This window comes from Gigantopelta aegis, chromosome 4 (assembly GCF_016097555.1).
Source record: "Gigantopelta aegis isolate Gae_Host chromosome 4, Gae_host_genome, whole genome shotgun sequence".
Classification (NCBI taxonomy): domain Eukaryota; kingdom Metazoa; phylum Mollusca; class Gastropoda; order Neomphalida; family Peltospiridae; genus Gigantopelta; species Gigantopelta aegis.
Window position 1 is genome coordinate 100,756,925 of NC_054702.1, and position 24,448 is coordinate 100,781,372.

At 37.1% G+C, this 24,448-nt stretch overlaps 1 protein-coding gene across 1 annotated transcript in view; it reads left to right on the forward strand.

The window, feature by feature from the left end:
- LOC121370112 (usherin-like) overlaps window positions 1–24,448 on the forward strand; it is a 94,355-nt gene that overhangs the window by 63,200 nt on the left and 6,707 nt on the right. The window contains exons 40-60 of the mRNA XM_041495215.1: window positions 724–942; window positions 1,468–1,659; window positions 2,937–3,182; window positions 4,015–4,227; window positions 5,234–5,436; window positions 6,246–6,454; window positions 7,247–7,492; window positions 7,903–8,033; window positions 8,533–8,720; window positions 9,414–9,564; window positions 10,049–10,243; window positions 10,768–10,965; window positions 11,804–11,958; window positions 12,513–12,711; window positions 13,607–13,714; window positions 14,179–17,169; window positions 17,740–17,939; window positions 20,229–20,324; window positions 20,982–21,226; window positions 22,879–23,099; window positions 23,828–24,007. Coding sequence (XP_041351149.1) covers window positions 724–942; window positions 1,468–1,659; window positions 2,937–3,182; window positions 4,015–4,227; window positions 5,234–5,436; window positions 6,246–6,454; window positions 7,247–7,492; window positions 7,903–8,033; window positions 8,533–8,720; window positions 9,414–9,564; window positions 10,049–10,243; window positions 10,768–10,965; window positions 11,804–11,958; window positions 12,513–12,711; window positions 13,607–13,714; window positions 14,179–17,169; window positions 17,740–17,939; window positions 20,229–20,324; window positions 20,982–21,226; window positions 22,879–23,099; window positions 23,828–24,007 — 6,786 coding nt within the window. The remainder of the gene's footprint in view (window positions 1–723; window positions 943–1,467; window positions 1,660–2,936; window positions 3,183–4,014; window positions 4,228–5,233; window positions 5,437–6,245; window positions 6,455–7,246; window positions 7,493–7,902; window positions 8,034–8,532; window positions 8,721–9,413; window positions 9,565–10,048; window positions 10,244–10,767; window positions 10,966–11,803; window positions 11,959–12,512; window positions 12,712–13,606; window positions 13,715–14,178; window positions 17,170–17,739; window positions 17,940–20,228; window positions 20,325–20,981; window positions 21,227–22,878; window positions 23,100–23,827; window positions 24,008–24,448) is intronic.

Below are 24,448 nucleotides of genomic sequence, written 5' to 3' on the forward strand. Positions count from 1 at the left end.
TCCTCAGGAGTGGCTGTTCTCCTATAGACAAGACACTAGATAGAGATTCACAGAATCAAGAACCATTTTGCCAAATGCCCATTTGACTCTACAATGTGCAGAGATACGGCCCTGACCATATTACGGTTTTGTCGTTCAGATTTGTAGGCTTTTTCAGAGACGTTTATTTGTGAGAATCATAGTTGTAGTCTTTTTTCTTCTTTCTAAACATATCTTCTCCCAACACATAGTGTACTATTTACAAGTTGGGTAGTTGTTTCTGGATGAAAGACACCAGGTGTTGATTTGACCTGCAGCTATATGTAAAAGACAAATGTCTATTTCACATAGTTGAGAACATCATTTATTTGAGGTTCCAAGATAGTGCTATTCTGACCCTGAAAAATATCACACAACAATTGTTTTGTTTAGCCAGTTATATGAATTTAATATCAATATTATGTATTCTTCTTTTATTTAGTGAGTATTTTTTAAAAATCATTTTGTAAGGTAACTAACTGATAATCAGTCATATTTTAAAGTTTGAGAAGGTGTGAATGTGGTACACATTTGAAACATAGAACTGAAGGAAACAGATCAACTGTTACAAATGAAAAATACAAATCAATAACATTTTGTTATAGGTAGAAGTCTAAATCTACCAAAACAAACCTTGTTAATAATGACTTAAAATGGGAAAAAGCAAACAATTCAGAGTTAATGAACCACTTTTTTCCTTTTTAGGTCCAGCTGGAGTCTTGCCCCCTAATGTGAATATCTTGGGTCCAACATCGATGCGTGTTTCCTGGAAACCTCCCATACAGCCAAACGGCGTTCTCGAGTCGTACATCATCAGACTACCAGAGCCACAGATAGAGATACGAAACACGACCACACTGACGGTTGATGTAACCAATCTCATACCATTCACCAAATATGCTGTCACTGTCACCGCTTGTACATGTACGTATGATGGTGGTGCTGGTTGTTAGGGTATTAACCTTTGACCTGATCATAACCTATTATGAAAGAAAATTTTAAAGCATTATTATGAATAGAGGTAGATGATCAAAATATTGTGTTGATATCATGATGTAGACTTTGTGTTTTAACTCATAGAAAGAAATAAGGGAACACATCAAATTGGAGACCAAATTTAATTCACAACTAGTGTAGTTATGTCTATATTTCATACCAAGTTGTAATATGGGATTAAATGTCTGTAGTGTTGACTGTCCTGCTTATATGTTCCCAGTCAATTTCTGACAATATAGATTGATTTTAATGCAGTCATTATTTCTTGTTGCTATCTGTGTGATCCTTTATTTCTTTCCATCAGTATATGTACATGTAATTCTAGTATGGCCTTCTCCTCACTGAAACCATTGTAATAATAACAATTACATGATATAATTATATTTAATCATAGCAGATTCTTTTCATAATAACTTTAAAATCAAAGATAGTCATTCCTAGTGTTCATTACAGCTGGTGGATGTACAGAGAGTGTGCCTTTCCAAGTGAGGACGGATGCAAGCATCCCAGTGGGTCAGGACCCACCGACCCCGACTGCGATATCCCAGTCAATGATCTCCGTCTTGTGGCAGAGACCCAAACAACCAGGAGGCCCCTCGGTCAGTTTTGAACTCTCCAGACAAAAAGTGAGACAGCCTCTTGACGGTGAGTGTTTTTGATATTGTGTCACACTCAGGTGGGTTTCTCATTGCATGGGGTGGGACGTAGCCCAGTGGTAAAGCACTCACTTGATGCGCAGTCAGTTTGGGATCGATCCCCGCCGGGGGCCCATTGGGCTATTTCTCGTTCCAGCCAGTGCACAACGACTGGTATATCAAAGGCCGTGGTATGTACTATCCTGTCTGTGGGATGGTACATATAAAAGATCCCTTGCTATATTAGGAAAAATGTAGCGGGTTTCCGCTGATGACTACGTGTCAAAATTACCAAATGTTTGACATTCAATAGCCGATGATTAATTAATTAATGTGCTATAGTGGTGTTATTAAACAAAACAAACTGGTTTTTTCTCATTGCATGATTATTGCATGCTTTTGGTTTAAACATATTTATTGCCATGAACATAAATGCTTTTGTAATTGGCCAGCGTTTTACAAAAATATAATATTCTAAAGTAATTCAACAAGAAATTTGTTTGGTATATTGAAAATACGATAGAAACAAAAGGATTGGTTTGGTATATTGGAACTATGATGGAAACAAAAGGATTGGTGTGATATATTTGAAATATGATAGAAACAAAAGGATTGGTTTGGTATATTGGAAATATGATAGAAACAAAGGATTGGTTTGGTTTATTGGAAATATTGTTTGCAGTGGTCTTAATTTACAGAAGTATTCATTTTCCAATTTTCCATACTATTGTTTTTGGCTGCATCACCTCTGACAGTCTGGCTTCTTTGTATAGCCCATGTGATATGTGATTTTTACTTAATATTAACAGTGTGCTCTCATTTCCTCTCAACAGGTTCTGGTAGCTACTTATGACATTATATATTTTCTCTATAAAGGTGTCTATGTATTTCTTCAAAATGTTAATGCATGTGCATGTGCAGAGGGGGTGGGTGTTGAGGGTTAAAGCCACCACCCCCTGCTACAAGCAAATGTTCTTTTTTTTAAAATGTATTTTCCTGAGGAACATGAACCTTCCCCCCTTACACATGCAGGGCTGTAGCTAGGATTTTTTGTGTGGAGGGTCAGATGAATTCTTGGAACAAACGAGCATGGAAGGTGCAAGACACTAAGGGGCTCTGAAATATCATTTTGCAGCCATTTGATGGAGGTTACATACAAAAAACGTCAATATCAATAACCAGTAAATTGTTTTGGGATCTGTTTTGGGGTGGTCAACTGCCCCCTTACCTCCCACCCCCCACTAGCTATGGCTCTGACATGCACATGTATAATGTCTGTTGTTTCAGGATCTGTTTCGGACCTGTTGGAATGGCAGAGTGTGTATTCTGGGACAGCCTTCTTCTACGAGGACCGTGGGTTGCCCATGTTTACAACTTACATCTACCGAGTCACTGTCTTCAATCAGATCGGTCAGATCACCAGTCAGCCCTCCAAGGAAGTGACCACATTTGGGGGATTACCACGGCGACCACCCAACATCACTGTCTCAACTGTTAGTCATTTGACCCTGCGTGTGGAATGGACTCTTCCACGTAATTGTCTTCTGGTTGTATTTTTTAAATTTTCAATTACTGGTCAGAAACCATTATTGGAAAAAGAATTGTGTAACTTGTTTCAGTGCCCATAGAATATTTTAAAGTATGGCGCTTTTGGCATTAAAAAAGGACCAGTAACTAAAACAAAAAACTCCCTATTAAAAAAACCCTAACAACTGTATATATAGAAAATAATACATGAGTGGCCGTTAGATACCATTTATGTTACAACGAGTTGTTTTAAAATGTATCTAACAAGCGAAAGCAAGTTTGATACATTTTTCAACAACGACTTGTAAGATAAATTGTATCTAACGGTCACAAATATATTATTCTATTTCTTACATATCCTCAAAAACCAGATTTTAAGCACATTTTAACATCTTTTTCGATTAAAGGTTATTTACAGCCTTTGCACTTGTAGCTAACTTACACATCACAGACAAATGATTGTTAGGTTAACTATACGTCACAGTGTAATTGATTTCGATTGTGCTGTTTTTTTCATTGGATGTATGGCATTGGTGACCTGGACATCACTTAGGAGCAGCCAGTCGTATGTCTTGAAATTGTTAACATGTGTATCCAAGTGTGTTATCAAAAATAACAAATGATCTCACCAGTGGGTGTGTAAGAAAATATATGTATAAGAAAATTTTAACAAAATAAAAATAAATGAACATTGTGTTATCATTTTAAAAACGGTTCTACTGCATTTTTGTTTTAAATCAAAAATTACAACAATAAAAACTTTAATTTAGTTTTTACAAAATTTGTTTAGCATTTGCCACAGACTGTTAATCTTAAAAAATCCTTTATTTCATTTTAGCTCCAGTGGAACTCCAGGGAGAGGTTCAGAATCTTACCGTGGATGCTAGAAGTAAGGGTCAGGTCATCTCAAAGGAAGCGGACCCATCAAGTACAAGCCTGGAACTGCACGACTTGGTTCCAAATGTCAACTACACCATCAAGCTCACTGTGACTATATTTGGTGGAGCCAGTATTACCAGCAAGCCTGTTGTAGGCAGAACTTCAGATGGAGGTTTGTAGAAACAATATTCAAATATGCCTTTCAGGGCATTTTCCCCCCCCCCCCCCCCATCCAGTAAATCGTCCCCACCATTTCCCCCATGGCTCTGTTTTATGAAGCGATTTTAGCTCTAAGATAACCTTAAGTGCACAATGTACTGTAGATATGCAAATAAGGTGGTCATAGTGTTAAGATTGCTTCATAAAATGGGGCCCTGATCTTTACGCCACAAGGTCGTTTATTCAGTACAGATATGTATACTGGACTGTAATTCTGGAAGGAAAACATTAGTGTAACATTTTCCTGAGGAAGTCATTTAAACTACTGGTGAAATTTCGGGGGTTAATTGTAATCGGAATAATAAACATGTTTTTTGTGGGGGCTTTCATTCCCTATTTGGAATTTTAGACATTATAATATTAATTATTTGTTTGAGAAAGTAATTTTTTACCATTATATATATACTTTTTTTCTTACTTTTCAAGACCCTGGTTCATATTTGTTTATGATGTAATGATGATGATGATGATGATGGTGTTGTGATAATGTTAGTGGTGATGATGATCATAATATGCATATCATAATAGTGGTGCTGAATGTGATGATGATCAAGTTAATATAATAATAATGAAAGTAATAATAAAAATAATAAAACTTACTTTCATATGCAGGGCTCGAACTTAAAAATGTGTTGCCCATGGCAACTTTTTAAAAAACTACCTGCCTATACCAATATTTTTTAAAGTTACTTCTGCTGCAAATAAACATGACTGAAAGGTTATTTTGCTGTATGTAAATATATGTTAAATGTTAAATACTGAGAGATAATGTCCACATTTTTTCGTAGTTGAGGAGTTTTACTGATGACATTAATCTTTATCCAGTGGCACAACAGTGCCTTTGGCCTATAGTAATTGTTGTTGGTGCCGTTGTTAAGTTTGAGTCCTGATATGACCATAAATAGATGTATAAATATGATTTTACTTCTTGTAAATGTTCTATTTTGTTGTACATGTAGCACCAGTTGGTCTAGCTCCACCCATTCTGACAGTGATCAGTGATACGTCTCTGAGAGTTGCCTGGACCGCCCCACAGAATCCCAATGGTGAAATACAGAACTACACCGTCTATGTGGACAAGGAACAAATACCAACCAATCAAACAACGCCAGGATCCATGATTCTTACTGGCCTAGAGCCTTATACTGTTTATAACATTTACGTGAGTTTAGGGATTTACTCATGTGTTTTTTGTTGGTGTTTCGTTTTTAAAAATATATATTGACATGCTTCACATTTAGCATTGACTTTTGACAATGTAGTCGCATATATATATTTTTTGGAATTGTCTTTTTAACTTAAATATATAACAGATTAAGCCTCATTGTCCATAATGTTTCACAGAAACTTCAAAATTGAGACAAATCTTACGTTTGTGGCTTAGGCAGTGGTCTTAAATATTGTCATCTAACTAGATAACTCATAATACTCCAATCCCTCAAATATTGTCATCTAACTAGATAACTCATAATACTCCAATCCCTGCAATTAAGAAAATGTTTAGACACAAAAATCATGCTATGGAAAACAATCTGAATATAGTTCACAGCAACAAACAAAAGTGCCGTGGAGAATTAAAAACTACACGGCATTGTTGATTGCTGTGAGCAATTGCAGGGGTTGATACTCTGGTATTGATATTAGGTACAAAGTCAAATGGCTTTAATTGTTTAATTCAATTTGGAAAAGAGTTTGTCAGTAAAGAATATCAGAATTTTGTGTATTTTTCTGTGCTAAGCTTAGAATAGTTTGTCTAGTTCTTATTGTGCTATATTATATTTATTGGACTGATTTTGTTTATGCTTTCAATTTAACAGGAGACCATAATATAAGCAATATATAAGCTGTCAGATAAAAACATAAGGTAAATATTTTGTCAAAAAAACTGAAATAAAAAATATAACCCAGCAAGATATATTGCATCCCGACACCATAAAAATTAAATATTAAATGTTTATATTTCTGTTTTAGGTTGAAGCCTGTACAGTGTTTGCATGCACCAAGAGTAAAGTTGCCCCGGGGACTACCTCTGAGGCAGTACCTCGGGGAGTGTTTCCTCCTACTCTGTCACCTGTTAATTCTACAACAATACTGGTGCAGTGGAAACTTCCAGAACACCCGAATGGGATCATCATGAGATACGACATCAGAAGGATGAATTTGAAAGATTGTAACAATGAGTAAGTCTTGCATAATTTAAAACCAAGAACTCAATCACATTTAAATTCTTTTATCCATGGTGATATTTCATAAGCACAAAATGGGAAGTGGTGACACCTAGAAATGTTCAACAGCATTAGTATGCAGCAATCAGTAGAAGGCATGTCCGAGGTGCTTGTGTTGAAGGATCAAACCTACTTAGTGGACCACTGGGTTTTCTCTGACTCATCCGGTACCCCATGACAGAGATGTCAAAGGCTGTGGTGTATGCTGTTCTGATTGTGGAAAGTGCTTATAAAAGATCCCTTATTGCTATTAGAAAAATGTAGCAGATTTGTTTTAAAGACTATACAGGCATGTGTGCAGGAAGTTTAGTAGGGGGTACTTAGACTACGGTAAGTGAAGTTTAGGGTTGGGGGGGGGGGGTCGAGACATGCTTCCCTGGAAAATGTATTGAAAAAAAACAACTTTGCTTGAGCGGTGGGAGTGGGGGTTTCCAGTAGCTGATGATTAATTAATCAATGTGTTTTAGTAGTGTCATGAAACAAATTTATTTTTTTTAGATATTTTTGCAGTTGTAGTAAGACATCATTAAGTTCATAGATTTTTGTCATGAGCACCTTCTACCAATTTGACTGGTTCTCATCATTAATTTAACATGAAGTACCAAAACTAAGCTAGTGACCATTTTCTGATGCCATAGAGTCCCCACATTGAACACATGGTCATTGCAAGACAGGGAAAACAACCTAGTTTTTAAGTCAAACATCATTGTACACTCTGACTGAAAATGTTTTTGTTTTTGGTTTTAGATCTAATACATCACCGAGCCCAGAACAGTTGAAGTGCACGTACATCGAGTGTGGACCACTGCAGGGTCTGTGTGGAACAACATGTTTCTCAGGAGCCAGGATCTGCTGTGACGATGTCATCCATGACATAAAGGCTGGGTTCGCGTGCTGTGGGAGTCGCTATGATCTGAAACCATCGGATGATGCTGTCTGCTGTGGTGGAAAATTCTTCTCTCCCATACGCAACTATCAGTGCTGTGGAACCAGGTAAATTGGTTATTACATACAAGATATATTCCATATTTGATAATCCAGATATGTCACACAGAATATGTTACAAGTGTAGAATGTTTCTGTAGTTTCATATTAATTCATATAGCCTAACATATTATTTATGTACATTGTTTATACATTTTTTGAAGTATCAATAGTATAGTTGCATAACATACATTATTTTAGATTTTTAAACATATTTTGTATTTCAGTTATAATCCTTCCAGAATATCTACATTAATTTTATGGTAATTATTTTTGTTACAAAATGTTTTCATGTCACCAGAAGTCAAAACTTGACAGATCAATGACAGTCAGTAAAATTAAAGCATTGTAAAGTTGTTGAATAGTCAAAAGCAAGCAAATCTGAATTGAATACTTATCTTTGTTTTTAATTGATTTAGATATGTTGAAGTTCGAAGTGGAGAAATATGTTGTCCTGACTCTGTGGAAGATCGCATCTCCATTGGTTATGGTGACACATGCTGTGAGGTTATTCCTTTCTCCTCCCTTGGGTCACAGTTATGTTGTGCAGGTAATAATGACATACACAAAGAAAAGAGGGCTTTATCAATATGTTGTTGATACATTTCTGTTTTACCTGGTGTTTTATTGTTTGTTTCTAAAAACCATGCTGAGCACTGTTCCTAAAGCTAAAAAAACAAAAAGAAACAATGACACTTTTTCAAAATTACTATTATTGTAATTATTTCTGAAAAAAAAGGTAAATGGTCATCCAGCTTAGCTTATAGCTTTACTTGAAGCAAAATAAAAAGCCATGAATTAAGTTAATAATGAAACTTTGGCTGCAAAATCATGAAGGACACATTATGAAAAAATGTGTAATACATAAATTAATCTTTGCCAAAATTCCTTTTTGTGTGTTGTTGTTGCTTTTTTTGTGCTATTTGATTGGCTAAATTGAATGCAGCCTTCTTGCTGTGATTAGAACTTTTAGTGCAACTTACACAAGAAAGATGAGAAAGATTAAGATGATAACCTTGGTTACTAATATTTGTTCTGCTTTTTGTTAGGGAAGTTGTCGATGCGGTTTGGTCAGCAGTGTTGTGGCCGACAGGTTGTGAAGGACACGGCTGTGTGTTGTGGTGGAGGAAGTGTCGGGGAGGCCTACATACAGCAGATTGGTCGAGTGTGCTGTGGATCTCAGTATGTCGACAACAAGACCTCTCTGTGTTGTGTCAGTGACACTGGTCATACCAAGGTAGGTTGCTTTTAAGAAAACAACACAAGTGAAATTATGATATCATACAGTGATATGCATCATATGTGGAATATTGACAACAAGACCTCTGTGTTGTGTCAGTGATACTGGTCAAACCAATGTAGGTTTCTTTTATTTCTTACATCCCATTGGAGCGAACAACACATGTGAAATTACCATATCATACAGTGATATGCAGCATATGTGGAATATTGACAACAAGACCTTTCTGTGTTGTCTCATTGATACTGGTCATACCAAGATAAGTTTGTTTGATTTCTTACACAAACATTGGAGAGAACAACACTGGAATTACCATATCACACAGTGATATATACAAAATATGTGGAATATTGACAACAAGACCTGTCTGTCTTGAGTCAGCGATACTGGTCATACCAAGGTATGTTTCTTTTATTTCTTACACATTCAAGAGAATAACGTGAAAATTAACATATCACAAAGCGATATGCAACATATGTGATTATTTTGATGTCGTATCCAAACTGTCCACTGCAATTAACACATTTACCTGACTTTAACTGTGCAAATAGACGTACCACAAATGTTTATGTTTTAATTTGTTAAAGCTGGGGGTTTTAAGGATATATAAGAGATAGAATAATCTAGTATGGTAATTATATTCATGGTTGACTTTTTAATTGCCAACTAATTTGTTTTTTTATTTCCCAGGTTCATTACTATTCCAGTGAAACAGACAGGTCATCTGCTAATGAGCAGTGTTGTGGTTTAGAGAAGGTCTCTCAGGGACTCAGTTGTTGTAATTACGTTGGCTACAATTCAGACACTCAGGTGTGTGCTGACCGGTCCGTGACAATGTCAGGTACGTATTATAGTGCATACACCAGTATTTATTAGACAGTGTAAAATACACCTTTTTATCTTACCATTAACTTATACATTACTTACAATTCTTTGGCTTAAATTGTCAATGTTATCAAATCTAGAGTTTCTGGGCCCTGTTCCACAAAACGATCATAGCACTAATATCGCCTTAAATACATAAAGTAGTTATGCAATTAAAGTGATCTGAACGCTGGTGATTCTTGGTCATAGTAGCTGAATTAATACCATTTTTCTTAAAAGCGGGTGTGTAAGCATTGTAAATAGATCTAGTTACACGCCCGCCCCGGAGTTGACCACTGATGATGTCAGAGACCAAACCTGGGGTGGGCGTGTCTGAACCCTTCCCATCCCATCTAGTTACACATGTGTAAGAGAAAACCAGTGTTTATAAATTTGGTCCCAAGTGTCTATTCCAACTGAAGAGTGACTACTTAATTCCTATCACGTGTTTGTGATTGCAGGTTGTGGTAGCGGTGTGGTCTGCCAGAAGCATCAAGCAGCCAGTGCGTTCTGCAATCGCTGTGACTTCAACACGTCGGCACACAGCTGCACGGCGGTGACGGGCTACATTGAGAAGACATCGCCTACATCACCCCCCACCACTTGCTTCTCAGATGTCAAAACGGTTTACTCTGGTCTGGAGATGTCTTACACAGGTAATAACCATAGTAATAATTAAAGGAAGAAATGTTTTATTTAAAGATGCACTCAACACATTTTAAGTATTATTATATGGCATCGTACATTTCATGGTTAAGGACCACACAGATAATAATAGGAAACCTGATGCTGCCACACTGGCTACTCTGGCAAGGGGCCTTTTATATGCAGCATCCCACAGACAGGATAGTACATACCATGGCCTTTATTACACCACTTGTGTAACACCAGCTGGAACAAGAAATAAATAATCTGCAAAACTTTATTGATTGTGTTGTGAGGGTGTTAAATACTAATGTCAAGATTATTGTTATGAAATTAAGGAAACGTGTCCACACTGTAACATGTTTCTTATCTACATGTATATCTATATATTCTGATGCTTTTAAATCTTTAAATTGCATGCAGCTAATGTCTGAATATTCTATTTTCTGTTTTTTTATCTTAGTCTGTCACCATAGTCAAAGTACATGATCAAACTGTGTATTGACATGTCATTAATCAAGAATTCTGTTTTCAGATAGCAGTCTATCTCCACACTCGAGGTACAAGTACTCCGTGTCCGTTGTAAACAGTGCGGGTGTGATGACGAGTGACTTCATCGAGGTGACCTCTCTACAGGCCGCTCCACAGGACGTCAGACCGCCAGTGACCAGGGTCCAGCCAGATATGTTATACAAGATATACCTTACATGGGATCCACCGGGAAAACCTAATGGTTTGTTGTAATATTCAGTAAACAATATTCCATTTCATTTTGTTTAATCATTTAGGTTCTTAAATAATGCACTTAAAGTATATTAGGAAATACAAGTATCAAAGAGGCACCAGTTAATTATATTTTTGGAGTAAAATATTGTAAAAAAAAATTATGATTATCTTGGATATTAAGACATGCTGTCTCTTTGGTTACATTGAGTGCCTTTGACAGACAAGCTTTATAACATCTTGTTCTGCGGAATAATATTTCATTTGGTTTGATTTACATTAGTATATTTCTTTCAAATATATATGCTGGGTTTTTTGGAGTAGAAAATGAATTCATTCTAAAAGATAACAAACTATGGTGTCTTAATCATACCGTAATTTATTTTTTCATTTGCTGTCGTACCGGCCTCGGTGGCGTCGTGGCAGGCCATCGGTCTACAGGCTGGTAGGTACTGGGTTCGGATCCCAGTCGAGGCATGGGATTTTTAATCCAGATACCGACTCCAAACCCTGAGTGAGTGCTCCGCAAGGCTCAATGGGTAGGTGTAAACCACTTGCACCGACCAGTGATCCATAACTGGTTCAACAAAGGCCATGGTTTGTGCTATCCTGCCTGTGGGAAGCGCAAATAAAAGATCCCTTGCTGCCTGTCGTAAAAAGAGTAGCCTATGTGGCGACAGCGGGTTTCCTCTAAAAACAGTGTCAGAATGACCATATGTTTGACGTCCAATAGCCGATGATAAGATAAAAAAATCAATGTGCTCTAGTATAAATAAAACAAACTTTACTTTTACTTTTCATTTGCTGTTATAATTTGATATGGCAGTTCTTGAAACATATTTTTTCAGGGGAGATAACTCAATATGTGCTGAAGAGGGACACCATTGAGCTGTACCGGGGGCTGAAGACCGAGTTTACTGATGATTCAGCTATTGTCCCATACCGTACCTACTCCTATATACTGACTGCTTGCACTAGTGTTGGATGTACAGACAGCAATGTTGTGAGTTATCAGATCAATCATTTTGTTTTAACCTTCGTCCAGTTTAAACATGATCACTGACTGAAAACTGCAAATAACTGATCTCATGTTATTGAAATTGTTATTTATTTTGGTTAAAATGAAAACAAAATATGATTAGATGACAATTATTTGCCAAACACATTTGTTCTGTTATTGCCTACCTTGTTTAATTAATTAACTCTTGTGAAATTGTTATTTATTTTGGTTAAATGAAAAAGAAATATGATTGGAAGACAGTGTTTTCCCAAAACATATTTGCCCCATTATTGCTCACCTTAAGTGTACAGTTAATCAACATCTTGTGCAGTTGTTATTTATTTTGGTTAAATGAAAGCAAAATATGATTGGAAGACAATGTTTTTGCCAAACACATTCGCACCATTATATCTCACCTTGTACAATTAATCAACTTGTGAAATTGTTATTCATTTTGGTAAAATGAAAACAAAATATGTTTGGAAGACAATATTTAGGTAAACACATTTGCACCGGTATGGCTCACCGTGTACAATTAATCAACTCTTGTGTTTCAGGTTAGTGTTGCAACAGCTCAAGCCCCACCAGAGCAAGTTGTTTCTCCAACAGTCAATGTGATAACTTCCTCCATGTTGCAAATTAAGTGGAGACCCCCAGGAAAGCCTAATGGGGTTATCATCATGTACAGGATAATCTTCCTGGATATTGACAATTTCTACAACAAGACTGAAGATGAACGCATGCTTATTGTTACTAGTATGTAGTATTTATATAAAATTTATATTTGTTTAACATATAAAAAATAGATCTAACAGCATGTAAGACAAAAGAGTAATCTATATCAGTTTTGGAAAACAACAACCTGTCTTCAAAATGAAATATGTACAAAATCTCTTTCTTAGATCTAAAAGTATTATTGAAATTTAAAATTTGATTGATAGAGGTTTGAACTTTAATAATTTTAATGATTTATTCTATAAATCCTGTGAATGTCTTGTGAGATTTATTATAAATGATTATAATTATATGGAAATAATTAATCCCAGATAATTAACTAATCCTAGCTAATTAGTGAATTAATTCCAGTTAATTAATTAATATATATACTTATGGGGAAAAGTTCTTGTGCATCAAATAAAATGGTCTCAAACTAACTGTAAAATTTGTAAATGAATAAAATGTGTGACTTAAGTGGACATACAATAATTGTGGAAATCATTTCATTATTGTTTACAAATAACCAATAAATAATTGCTTGAATGATTTGATTTATACTTCATTACGATTAAACATATGCCAAGTGCAATATATGCACAGGAACATTTTTCCATGAGCAAATATTGTATGTTGAAATACTGCCTTTCCAATTGGTTTTAGATGGTCAATATGTCAGAGATATTTTTTGTTTGTCATCCTGTCCAACCAGCAATCATATTTGGTTCTGCAGGTTTTGAATCAGGCTGGCAGACTTTGTTGCTTTCTGGACCAAAAATCTCGCAGGATTAACAGCCAATTTCAACCCTGTTAATTAATGGTAATCGAAGGCCTTAGTGGCAGAGGATTAATTTTTAGTCTACTCAATGTGCTGAGGTGTTATTAAATATAATGTTTCTTTAATAAACTGGTCAGTGTGTCATGATGTTATTTTCAGACGTGACTCCGTACACAAAGTACCGAGTGCTTCTGGAAGCGTGCACTTCAGCTGGTTGTACTCGGAGTGATACTGTCACCGTGACAACACTCGAAGATGTTCCTCAAGGTACAGGGTTTTATAATGTAACCAATAATGTGCTTTTCTTGCTCATTATACTGAACTAACTATCTTTTGCTAGGTGATGGAAATTCTGTGTTGTCCAAGGATTCATACCATTTCTAAATATGCAGGATGATATGTAAACACAACTGATGATATCACATTTTTTTAATGCCTTCGTTGTAATATGTATCTATATTTCAGCGTATATACTGATATAAACTAACTGAAAAAATGATATCAGTAGAAACCCTAAATTTCACCAGTAATTATACAGTGTAACCTCTCAAAACTGAACCCTCGGCAAACTGAACTTTTATCAAAACCAGATATTTTTTATAGTTCCTTTTTAAATATTGGTACAAAACAGAACCTTTCTAAACAGGATACCCCTTAAAACCAGATGTTTTACATGGCCCTATGGGTGTCCTTTTTAAAGGGGTATTAATGTATAATTTTTTTTTTCACAGGACTCCAAACTCCAAGAATTGTTGTGTTGAACTCTTCCAGCATTCAGCTCTACTGGAAGGAACCTGCCACACCAAATGGAATCATCGTATACTACCAAGCTACAAGACATGAGACTATAGGTGGTACCATCATCTACAATGGCCTTGGCCTGACAGCTGTAGACACAGGCCTGAGTCCAGGCACAACATACCAGTACTCCATACTGGCTGCGACGGGTGCAGGGAACACAACCAGCGGTTCCGTGGTGGTCACCATGCCTCAGCAGACACCCATTGACATCCCTCCACCAGTAGTGAAGGTTCTCAGTGCCACAGACATCTCGGTTTCCTGGCAACCAGTCACTGTTCCTGTCGCTGCCGTGGACCAGTACAAAGTCTTGTTAAATGTCGGTCTAGAAACGGAGGTGGAAGAGGCAGTTGGACTGCTCACTGCAGTCAGTGTGTCAAATCTGCTTCCATTCACAGACTACGAAGTGAGGCTGCAGGTGTGTATCAAGGACATTGTGAATGGTTGTGGCACCAGTGCTGCAGTAAAAGTCAAGACACAGGAAGCCCCTCCTGAGAATCAAGACCCACCAGATGTGGTTGCTAAAGCATCAAATGCTGTGGATATTTCCTGGAAACCTCCAAGAAAGCCCAATGGGGTGATCAAAATGTACAGGATTTATCAGAGAGCGTACAACCAAGGTATAGAACTGATCATCAATCAAGTTGACGGAAGCATTCTTCATTTCACTCACGCTGGGAAAGATGTCAAGCCCTTCACTTTGTACGAGTATAGAATAAGAGCTTTGAACTCCAAGGGTCAGACTAACAGTGACTGGTCGAGGGTAAGAACTCTGGAAGCTGTTCCAGAAGACATTGGTGAACCGGTTGTGAATGCCACAGGTTCTGTTGGGGTATCTATTACGTGGAAACCACCGAGGAGACCCAATGGAAGGATTAATCTGTACAAGGTTCATTACAGAGCTGTGTCTGTTGATCCCACCACACAGAACTCCATTCAGTCTGTGTACGTGAATGGAAATGTGACAGCCACTTCTATCAGTGGATTGTTACCAAACTGGCAGTACGAGATCCTGCTGGAGGCTGAAAACAGTGTTGGAAGTGTGAACAGCTCATGGGTCAGGATTACTACTAACGAGGCTTCACCAGCAGGCTTGGGCAAATTCCAGGTTGAGAAAATTACATCAGGTTATGCCGTGGTTCTGAGATGGGATGTCCCAGCTCTGCCTAATGGTGTTATCACTACTTACCGGATTTATGAAGCTGGATCTGAAGTGCCGATATATCAAGGACTGAACCGTGTTTTCGAGTTCCGACGACTCTTTCCTTACACTGAGTACACTGTCCAGCTGGAGGCGTGTACCAATGCTGGGTGTACTCTAGGAGTAGGCCACAAATTTACCACAGCAGAAATTCCCCCAACATCCCAACCTAGTCCATCAATTGCAAATGTTAAGGCTTCTGAAGTAGCTCTTTCATGGTCAAAACCAGCTAATCCTAATGGAAAGATACTGTCATATGAGATACTGCGGAGGACTAACATAAAAAGACGAAAGAGAGATCTGTCTCAGCCTGTTGTGATATACAAAACAAATAACACTGATGCTGAACAGAACAGCTATGTGGATAACACTGTAGAGCCACACAAGGAGTACCACTACAGAGTGAGGACCACCAACTCTAAAGGCACCACAGACAGTCCTTGGCAAGTCGTGTTCACCAATCAGGCAGCACCACAAGGAGTGGAAGCTCCTGTCGTCTCCTACATACCCGAGAATCCCAACACACTGAAGGTCACGTGGACGGCTCCTACAAAACCTAATGGGATTATTCAGAGTTATCAGATACAGAGAAACGGCAGTGCTTCCTTGAGCTTCTTACCAGATGTTGCTTTTGAATACAATGACACTGGACTCGAGGCATTTACCTGGTACTCGTACACACTGACAGTGTGTTCAGGTGGTGGCTGCACGACCAGTCTGCCCACCTTGATACAGACTAACGAGGCAGCTCCTCTTCAGGTGCTGGCACCAGTGGTCACTTCGGTCAGTTCCACAGCAATCAGGGCCAAATGGACCAAGCCGCGGATAACCAATGGGGAGATATCTCTGTATCAGTTGAAAATGGATGGTGTGGTGGTGTATGAAGGCCTCGTGATGGAGTTCATTGTCGGTAAGCTCACACCATACAGAGAATACACATTCACACTCAAGGCCTGCACCAGTGGTGGATGTTCTGAAAGCGGAGAGGTCGTAGGTCGGCCTTTTGATGCTCCTCCTACAGACATGGCGCCACCCATCCTGCGAGTAATGAGCTCAACATCCATTGAGATCTCTTGGGACTTGCCAGTGAATCCAAATGGTGTGATAACATCCTATGATGTCCGAAGAGATGGCAGGTTGATCTACACTAACAGCCTCAGCTCTTCTGGCCGTCTTTCACAAACCTACACCGACTACAGTCTAGAACCAGGGGAGGAATATTCTTACACTGTGCTCGCGAGGAACAGGAAGGGATCTATAGAGAGTCCATCTTCCAAAGCACAGACATATTCATCTTCTCCTTCTGGCATGGATCCTCCTTCTCTGCTACCGGCCACCTCTACATCCATCCTGGTCACGTGGAAACCTCCCATCCAACCAAACGGAGACATCATTAGGTATAACCTGTACAGAGGGAATGACAAGGTGTACACAGGGAAACCGGATCAGCTAAGCTATACTGTGCCTGGTCTGCAGTATTTTACAGAGTACACATTCCGCGTGGAGGCGTGCACTGTGCGGGGTTGTGGGCTCAGTGAACCGGCCTCAGTGAAGACGCTAGAGGCCAGACCAGAGGAACAGAGACCGCCAACTCTTCTACCACTAGGTAATGAAAACGGAGCTCACAATGGCGTGCTGGTCTCCTGGGATCCTCCTCTCAAACCCAACGGACAAATAACAAAGTATGAGATTAGACGACAGCTTATCATTGTCAAACAAGCAGGTATGTTATTGATGATGTTAGCATTTCAAAAATATTAAGTATAAGCTTTGGTGGCATTGTTGTTAATTCATCAGTACAATGCTATGCTGTTATGCTGTGTTCAAAACCTAGAGTGAGTTTTAACAGCTCAGTGGGTAGGCAATCACTGTCACCAGTAATAATTAAAACTATTTAAAAAATTTGGACATTCACATATCCTACCGGTACATCATATCATGGTCATAATTTTTCTGTCTTTATCAGTAACAAGAATGTTTTGCTTTATTTGAACAGTGTTTAATTTACTAGCAAATTTCCAATTAATTTTAAGTATATAATTATGTTGATTGTTTAATGTTATACAATGTATTTTAAATTATTCAGTTTGAATCTCATTAGTTTTAGTGTTCATTAAAGTTATCAATGTCTTGTGAACATTTTAGGCCCATTTTATCAATCTGCTTACCAAATAAATTTTATCATGAAAAACAAAATCATGAAAAAAATATATGTATATGTTAAAATGTTTGCATTTTTTTTATGGTTCAATATATGAAGACAAATAATTACACTGCTTTTTTCACTTAACAGGTACAATATATGGAGATACGATTCTGGCATACAACGGAACTGAGTTCAAGTTTACTGACCAAGACTCACGGGTCGAACCGTTCCAGAGCTACCGGTACATGGTGACGGCTCACAACAGTGTTGGGAAGGCTGACAGCACCTGGACTGTTGTGAAGACCAAGGAAGCGGCTCCCACTGCAGTCTCTTCTCCACTTGTTGATGTAACTTGCTCTTCATTTCATGTTTGATTATATTATCATATTTACTTAAATCATAAGCATACAGGCTGGGAGTTTTGAAACTATCTTAGAACTATAATACCATCCTTGGCTATCAGGAAATTTGTTTTTAGTGGTGCCTGTCAATATGACCTATGTCAGTCAATATGAGCTTGTCAAAAATTAAACTGTGTCTCTCAACCAAATGTTGAAATAATGTTACTATTGTCCTTTATTAATCACGTGCTATTATATTATACCCATACTTTTCATGACACAGTCCTTCCCACACAGAAGCCTTTTGCCATACTATGGAATTTACTTCAAGTTATTTATTTCTGAGACAATTGTTTTCTAAATTGCACACAAAAATAGTGTGTTTTTGTTATTTCCAAAACACTTTTACTTTCTTCTTATGAAATTATTTACTAAAAACATTTTCGTAGGACAGTGAGACAGACTATAAATCATAAGCATACAGGCTGGGGATTTTTGAAGATATCTTAGCACTGAAAATTAGTAAAACCATTGTAGGCTATGACGTCACTACAGCAAACACCATAGTGACGTCAAAGATTACAATGGTTTTACGATTTCTTAGTCAGGTCTTGACCTTAATTTTGTTCAGGTTATAAAATCTAGTAACCCTTAGTAAAAATTGGTATCCCCACAACTTTTAAAGAAAAGAGGAAAAAAAGAGAAAAAAGAGAAATAATTTATTTGTATTTAAATGTTTTAGGGTGGGTTTTTGTAAATCATGAGCAAATGGACAAAATGAAACATTTTTAAGGATGGCCTCAAAAGAGGAGTAAATATGTTATGAAAAAACTAATCTAACCATAACCACCAAACAACCGACCTATTCTACCTGCATTAACTTGTTTGGTACGATTCCAAAAATACACAATAGTATTTATCATTATTATTATTATTTATTGTTTTTAGGCCTAATCTCGTAATGAAGGCTTACAAAATATTATTGAAACACTTCATACGGTTTTCATGAGTAGAACAGTATGTCTGCTAATCACACGATATATTTTAATACTTAAAATGGCTGCAACTATGTTCAATAGGTGTAATTTTGAAGAATCTTAACAAAACTTGGCTTTATTCCAAAACAATAGCGGTTTTTATTGATGACAATAAACTTGTAAATGCCAAAAGCCAATTATCCCAGACAGGGGATCGCCATATGTGTTTGTGTTATCACGTGACAAGGTCAGATGTTATTTTGAGCGAGGTTATCACGCAAAGCCATAGCAAATGATAAGAGAGATTTCATTAAAATTAATCTGTAAGAAAGATGAATATTTTTAACATTGAAAATATTCGTCAGTTTCTTCATTTATTTAACATAGTAATAGATATTAATTTTTAAACAATAATTTGACAATTTACATAGGTAGCCTAGAAGGAAATAGACCGCTATGAATTATCGTTTAGTTCAGACTTCAGCTGGCAGCAAGTAGTCTTGATCATACAAAGCGTTTGTTATAAGTAGGCGTAAAAACAACGGGCCGTGATGTTGATTGTCATAAATGACTATGCATAGTTAACCCATGACCCAAATGAAAATGCTATGACCCATATGAACCAGATATATCTGGCCACTGGATTACATCAAATTATTTGTTTTTGTCTGTACTGGCAAATATACTCCTTTATTTCACTAAATCGTATTGCGCAACCGCCACCTGTGGGTCACACTAGGGGAGCAATTAACAGTTACAGCGACTCCTGGCAGCAGAGACCACACACATGAAAGGTGGAATTTCAGACACCGATGAATTAAAGTCTTGTTGATTGTTGAGTGACTGGACATGCCAAAACATTTGGTAGCCTGGCGGACTACCAGGGTTAGACAATTGGTAGTCCGAGTGAGAAATCGGTAGCCAAAACACCCCGGGCTACTGCTAAGGTCGAGCCCTGTTAGTGCTAAGATAGCTTCAAAAATATGAGCCCATGAAGAGGAGAGGGGAGTAACTTATCCCCCCTCAGGTTGGAGCAAATCTAATAAATTTAGGTAAACATCAACCAAAGCAATGCATCACCAAATAAGTTTATGGTAGGTATGACAAGTAATTCCGTGAAATTCTTGTATAGTTTATGGCTGTATATTCTTAATAAATGGTAATACATTCTGAGTTTTATGTAAACATTTTTAAGAGTTTTTAATAATTGTCATAAAAGCTCAGTACTAGGTATCCTGGAATAATCTGATTTGTTTTTTTTTAGATTTTTGAACTGCTGAATGTAGTTTACATTACTTCATTCTATTTTATTTTTTAGAGTGTCACAGCCACCACGATTACAGTGAACATCACAGCACCTCTTGAACCAAACGGAGTGATACGTCATTACAACATTTTAGTCAACAGATCTGTGGTTAGTGAACATAGATGTACCTCAATATATCAGTCTTTATTGGTGATTTAGTTTGGTATGTGAGCTGGGTGTATTTTGATTATAGTTTCTTGTAACATGTAATTGGATGTTTAATCAAAAACATTTGTTTCTAGGTTTAACTATTTCTTGTTTTATTAATAGTTGTAGTGAAGTAAAAGGGGATTTCTGATGGATAACAAAATTATTAAGCCTACTGTCCATTATCGCGGTTTCCCAAGTTAGTTTATCAATACAGTGCATTTACAGAGTACCTTCTCCATATATGTGATTCTGCATGTGGGCATTTAGGGTGCTAAAAAATGTTGATTGATGAGCAATTCTTAACTGCATGCAAGTTTTTTTTAGTGTGGTTACTTCATAACATAAAGTATTAACTTTCAGCTTAAAGGTACCAGGGTAGACTTTGACGATGTCAAATTTTGTATAGTAAACCACTTGCGAAAATGCAGATATGGAAAATCATATCTGTATCCAGAATTGTGCTAATAGAAAGCAGGTGTCAGAATTATCTATTTCATGTTTTCCTAGAATTTTCATAAATGCTTTCAATGCTTTTATTTCATTCTAGTCCAATGAGAATAATACTGGAAGAGTATATTGATAAAGCTATCAACTACATGATATCTGTTTTTTAAGGCAACCTCTGACACAGCTCTTCATCAGATAGTAGGAATTCTACAACCTCTGAAGCCTTTCACAGTATACCTGCTGCAAGTGAGGGCCTGCACTGGTGGAGGGTGCACTGACAGCAGGAGTAGTACGGTCATCACAGGGATGGCCAAACCCACAGGTCTGGCACCACTGGTGGTTACTGATGTGACAAACAACAGTACTGCTCTCTCATGGAAATATCCTGTGAACAGTAATGGCATCATCAAACGGTAAGAACTTTAGATACCAAATGAATTGTTCTTCCAGATAGACACAGATGGAAGGAATTGAAGGATATGTTTTATTTAATGACACACTCAACATATTTTATTTACGGTTATATGGCGTGTCTGACGAAGGACTACACAGATATTAAGAGAGGAAACCCACTGTCGCCTCTTCATGGGCTACTCTTTTCGATTAGCAGCAAGGGATCTTTTATATGCACCATCCCACAGACAGGATAGTACATACCATGGCCTTTGTTACACCAGTTGTGAAGAACTGGCTGGAATGAGAAATAGCCCAATGGGCCCACCGACGGGAATCAATCCTAGATTAATTGCGCATCAGGCGAGCGTTGTACCACTGAACTACATCCCGCCCCCAGATAAACACAGAAGGTTCAGTTGCTAGCTGGGTTACTACTGTGGTTGTTATTGGTGTCAGTTATTGCTGTTGGAAGTCTTCTACTTTGTTTAGGTGTGTAATATTTAAATGTCTTGTACCATCAGGCTAATGGATTTGACATTATGTTCTGGAAGCCAATAAAAGGAACTAAAAGAAATTCTTATGTACTTGTGAAGATGCCTGGGATCAAGATTTAGCTTTAAATTAGTGTTATTATCCACCAAGTGGCAAGATTTAGCTCAGTCGGTTGAGTGCTCACTTGAGGTGCTTGCATCGCAGAATTGAACCACCTCGGTGGATCCATTCAGCTGATTGGGTTTTTTCCCATTCCAACCAGTACACTACAGCTGGACAAAGGCCATGGTATGTGTTTTCCTGTCTGTGGGGAAGTGCATATAAAAGATCCCTTGCTGCATTAAGAAAAATTACCAAATGTTTGACATCCAATAGCCGATGATTAATTAATCAATGTGCTCTAGTGGTGTCATTAAACAAAACAATAACAAAAACAAATTATCCACCAACATCTATCAGATGGCTGCAGAATTAATCCAACACTGCAGGTCATTCCAATCAATACTGCTCTATTCTCACCTATCATGGTTAAGTTTCTGTATACATGTAATTAAGTCTGGTATTGTTAAAGATATGTTTGTACCATGACCTGACCTATGTTTCTGTATAAACATTTGGAAAAAAAGAAGATATGTCAATGCTTTTAAAAGTCACATGGGAAACCAATCTTTGTTGATTCTGAAAATCTTATTTTTGATTATAATCAATCTCTGTTTATACTGAAAATCTTATTTTTGATAATAATCAATCTCTGTTGATACTAAAAATCTTATTTTTGATTATAATCAATCTCTGTTGGTTCCTGAAAATCTTATTTTTGATTATAATCAATCTCTTGGTACTGAAAATCTTATTTTTGATAATAATCAATCTCTGTTGATACTAAAAAAAATATTTTTGATTATAATCAATCTCTGTTGGTACTGAAAATCTTATTTTTGATTATAATCAATCTCTGTTGGTACTGAAAATCTTATTTTTGATAATAATCAATCTCTGTTGATACTAAAAATCTTATTTTTGATTATAATCAATCTCTGTTGGTACTGAAAATCTTATTTTTGATTATAATCAATCACTGTTGGTACTGAAAAGCTTCTTTTTCATTACAATCGGACATTACTACTATTCTATTAAGACTGTAATGTTATTTCCTACTTGTCTTTGTTGTCCTCAGGTTTTGGGTGTATCAGCGAAGAGCTTGTCCACCGACTGCCCAGCCCTTCGAGGAGTCGTGTGTTCCCAGTGATCCTGTTAAAGTGTACGAGGGGCTCGAGCTGACCACATCTGTCAGTGATCTCTCGCCATATGTCGCGTACGAGTTCCAGCTACAGACGGAAAACAATGCTGGAGTGGTCGACTTTCCTACATGGGTCCGGGCAGAAACTACTGCTGCAGGTCAGAGCAGAGTTCAGAATTCAACTATCTGTGTTATAAAACTGTTCCACTGAATCATTGTGTACACTGTATAAATATGGGGGCCATATTTGGAATTGTGTTTTTTAAGTCTCCCCTTGACACTTGTAAAGTAAGCCTATATTAAGACTTCTTTTTTAATTTCCATTTTACATTGCCAGTTAAAAATCTATCAAAGTCTGTCCACTATGTCTCAATCTTTGTCTTGCCTCTGCAAAGTAAAAACCCCAGATATAGGTATTACTTTTCCAATGGCGGCAGCAGCATCAACTTTTTCATTAAAGTTTTGCATTTAGATTAATTTCTCACAAACTATAAATTCTAGGTCATTAAACATTGGTTATAGTTGCACCTATGGATGTTCATCACAGTGCACCAAAAGGTTTATGGTAGGTGAAACATTTGATTCTGTGGAATTTTTGTTTTAGTTATATACATGTATGTAGGTGACCGATGACAACAGTATATACTTAATACACATGTACTTCATTTGGGTAACAATAATTTAAGATAGTCATAAATATACATGTAGTAGACAGTAAAATGTACCTGTCATAGGCCTATATTATGCTTTCTTTTTCATAAATGTAACATTATTTGGAATTTTATGTTCATTACTGTTTGTGACAAAAATCTGAAATGAAAAACAAAGTTAAACTTGTAGACTTGCATTTTCTCAGATTAGTGAATGATACTTGTCTTTCTTGCAGTGCCTGTATATACTGCTTTTCCAAGGCTCTCTAAGGATGGAACCAAAGCTGTGATTGACTGGACAAAATCATTTCTACTGAATGGCCGCCTTCGAGAATATATCCTGGTCGCTGATGGGAAAGTGGTTTTCCGAGGAATCACAACATCACATGGTGTTGAACGGGAAACAAAGACACAAGGTGGATATTGTTGAAATACTAGTGACATTCATATTTGGCAAAGGCCATTTAAATAGCATTAACAGCAACAAAACTTAGCTGCCATTTAGTCTTATTACATATGTCTTCAGTGTCATTAGTGGCTGTTATGGCTGAATTAAATTCTTTAATAATTCATGCCTGCTAATATTTATGTCTCTATTAATCTCAGTCTGGTATAAATTGGGGGGTTTTCCGATCACATTCTAAATTGAAGCATATAATAACTCCCTGTTGCAGCATGAATATTGTTTAACCAATGATTATTAAATGTCAACATTCCTGATAGATGGAACAGCATAAAACGTCTTTATAACCATATGTCATGAAGCAGTAGCTGTATGTAAACATTTCAGTGAAGATCAACAACATGACTTCCAACACCTTAGAGTAAGCAACATTAATATATATATATATATATAT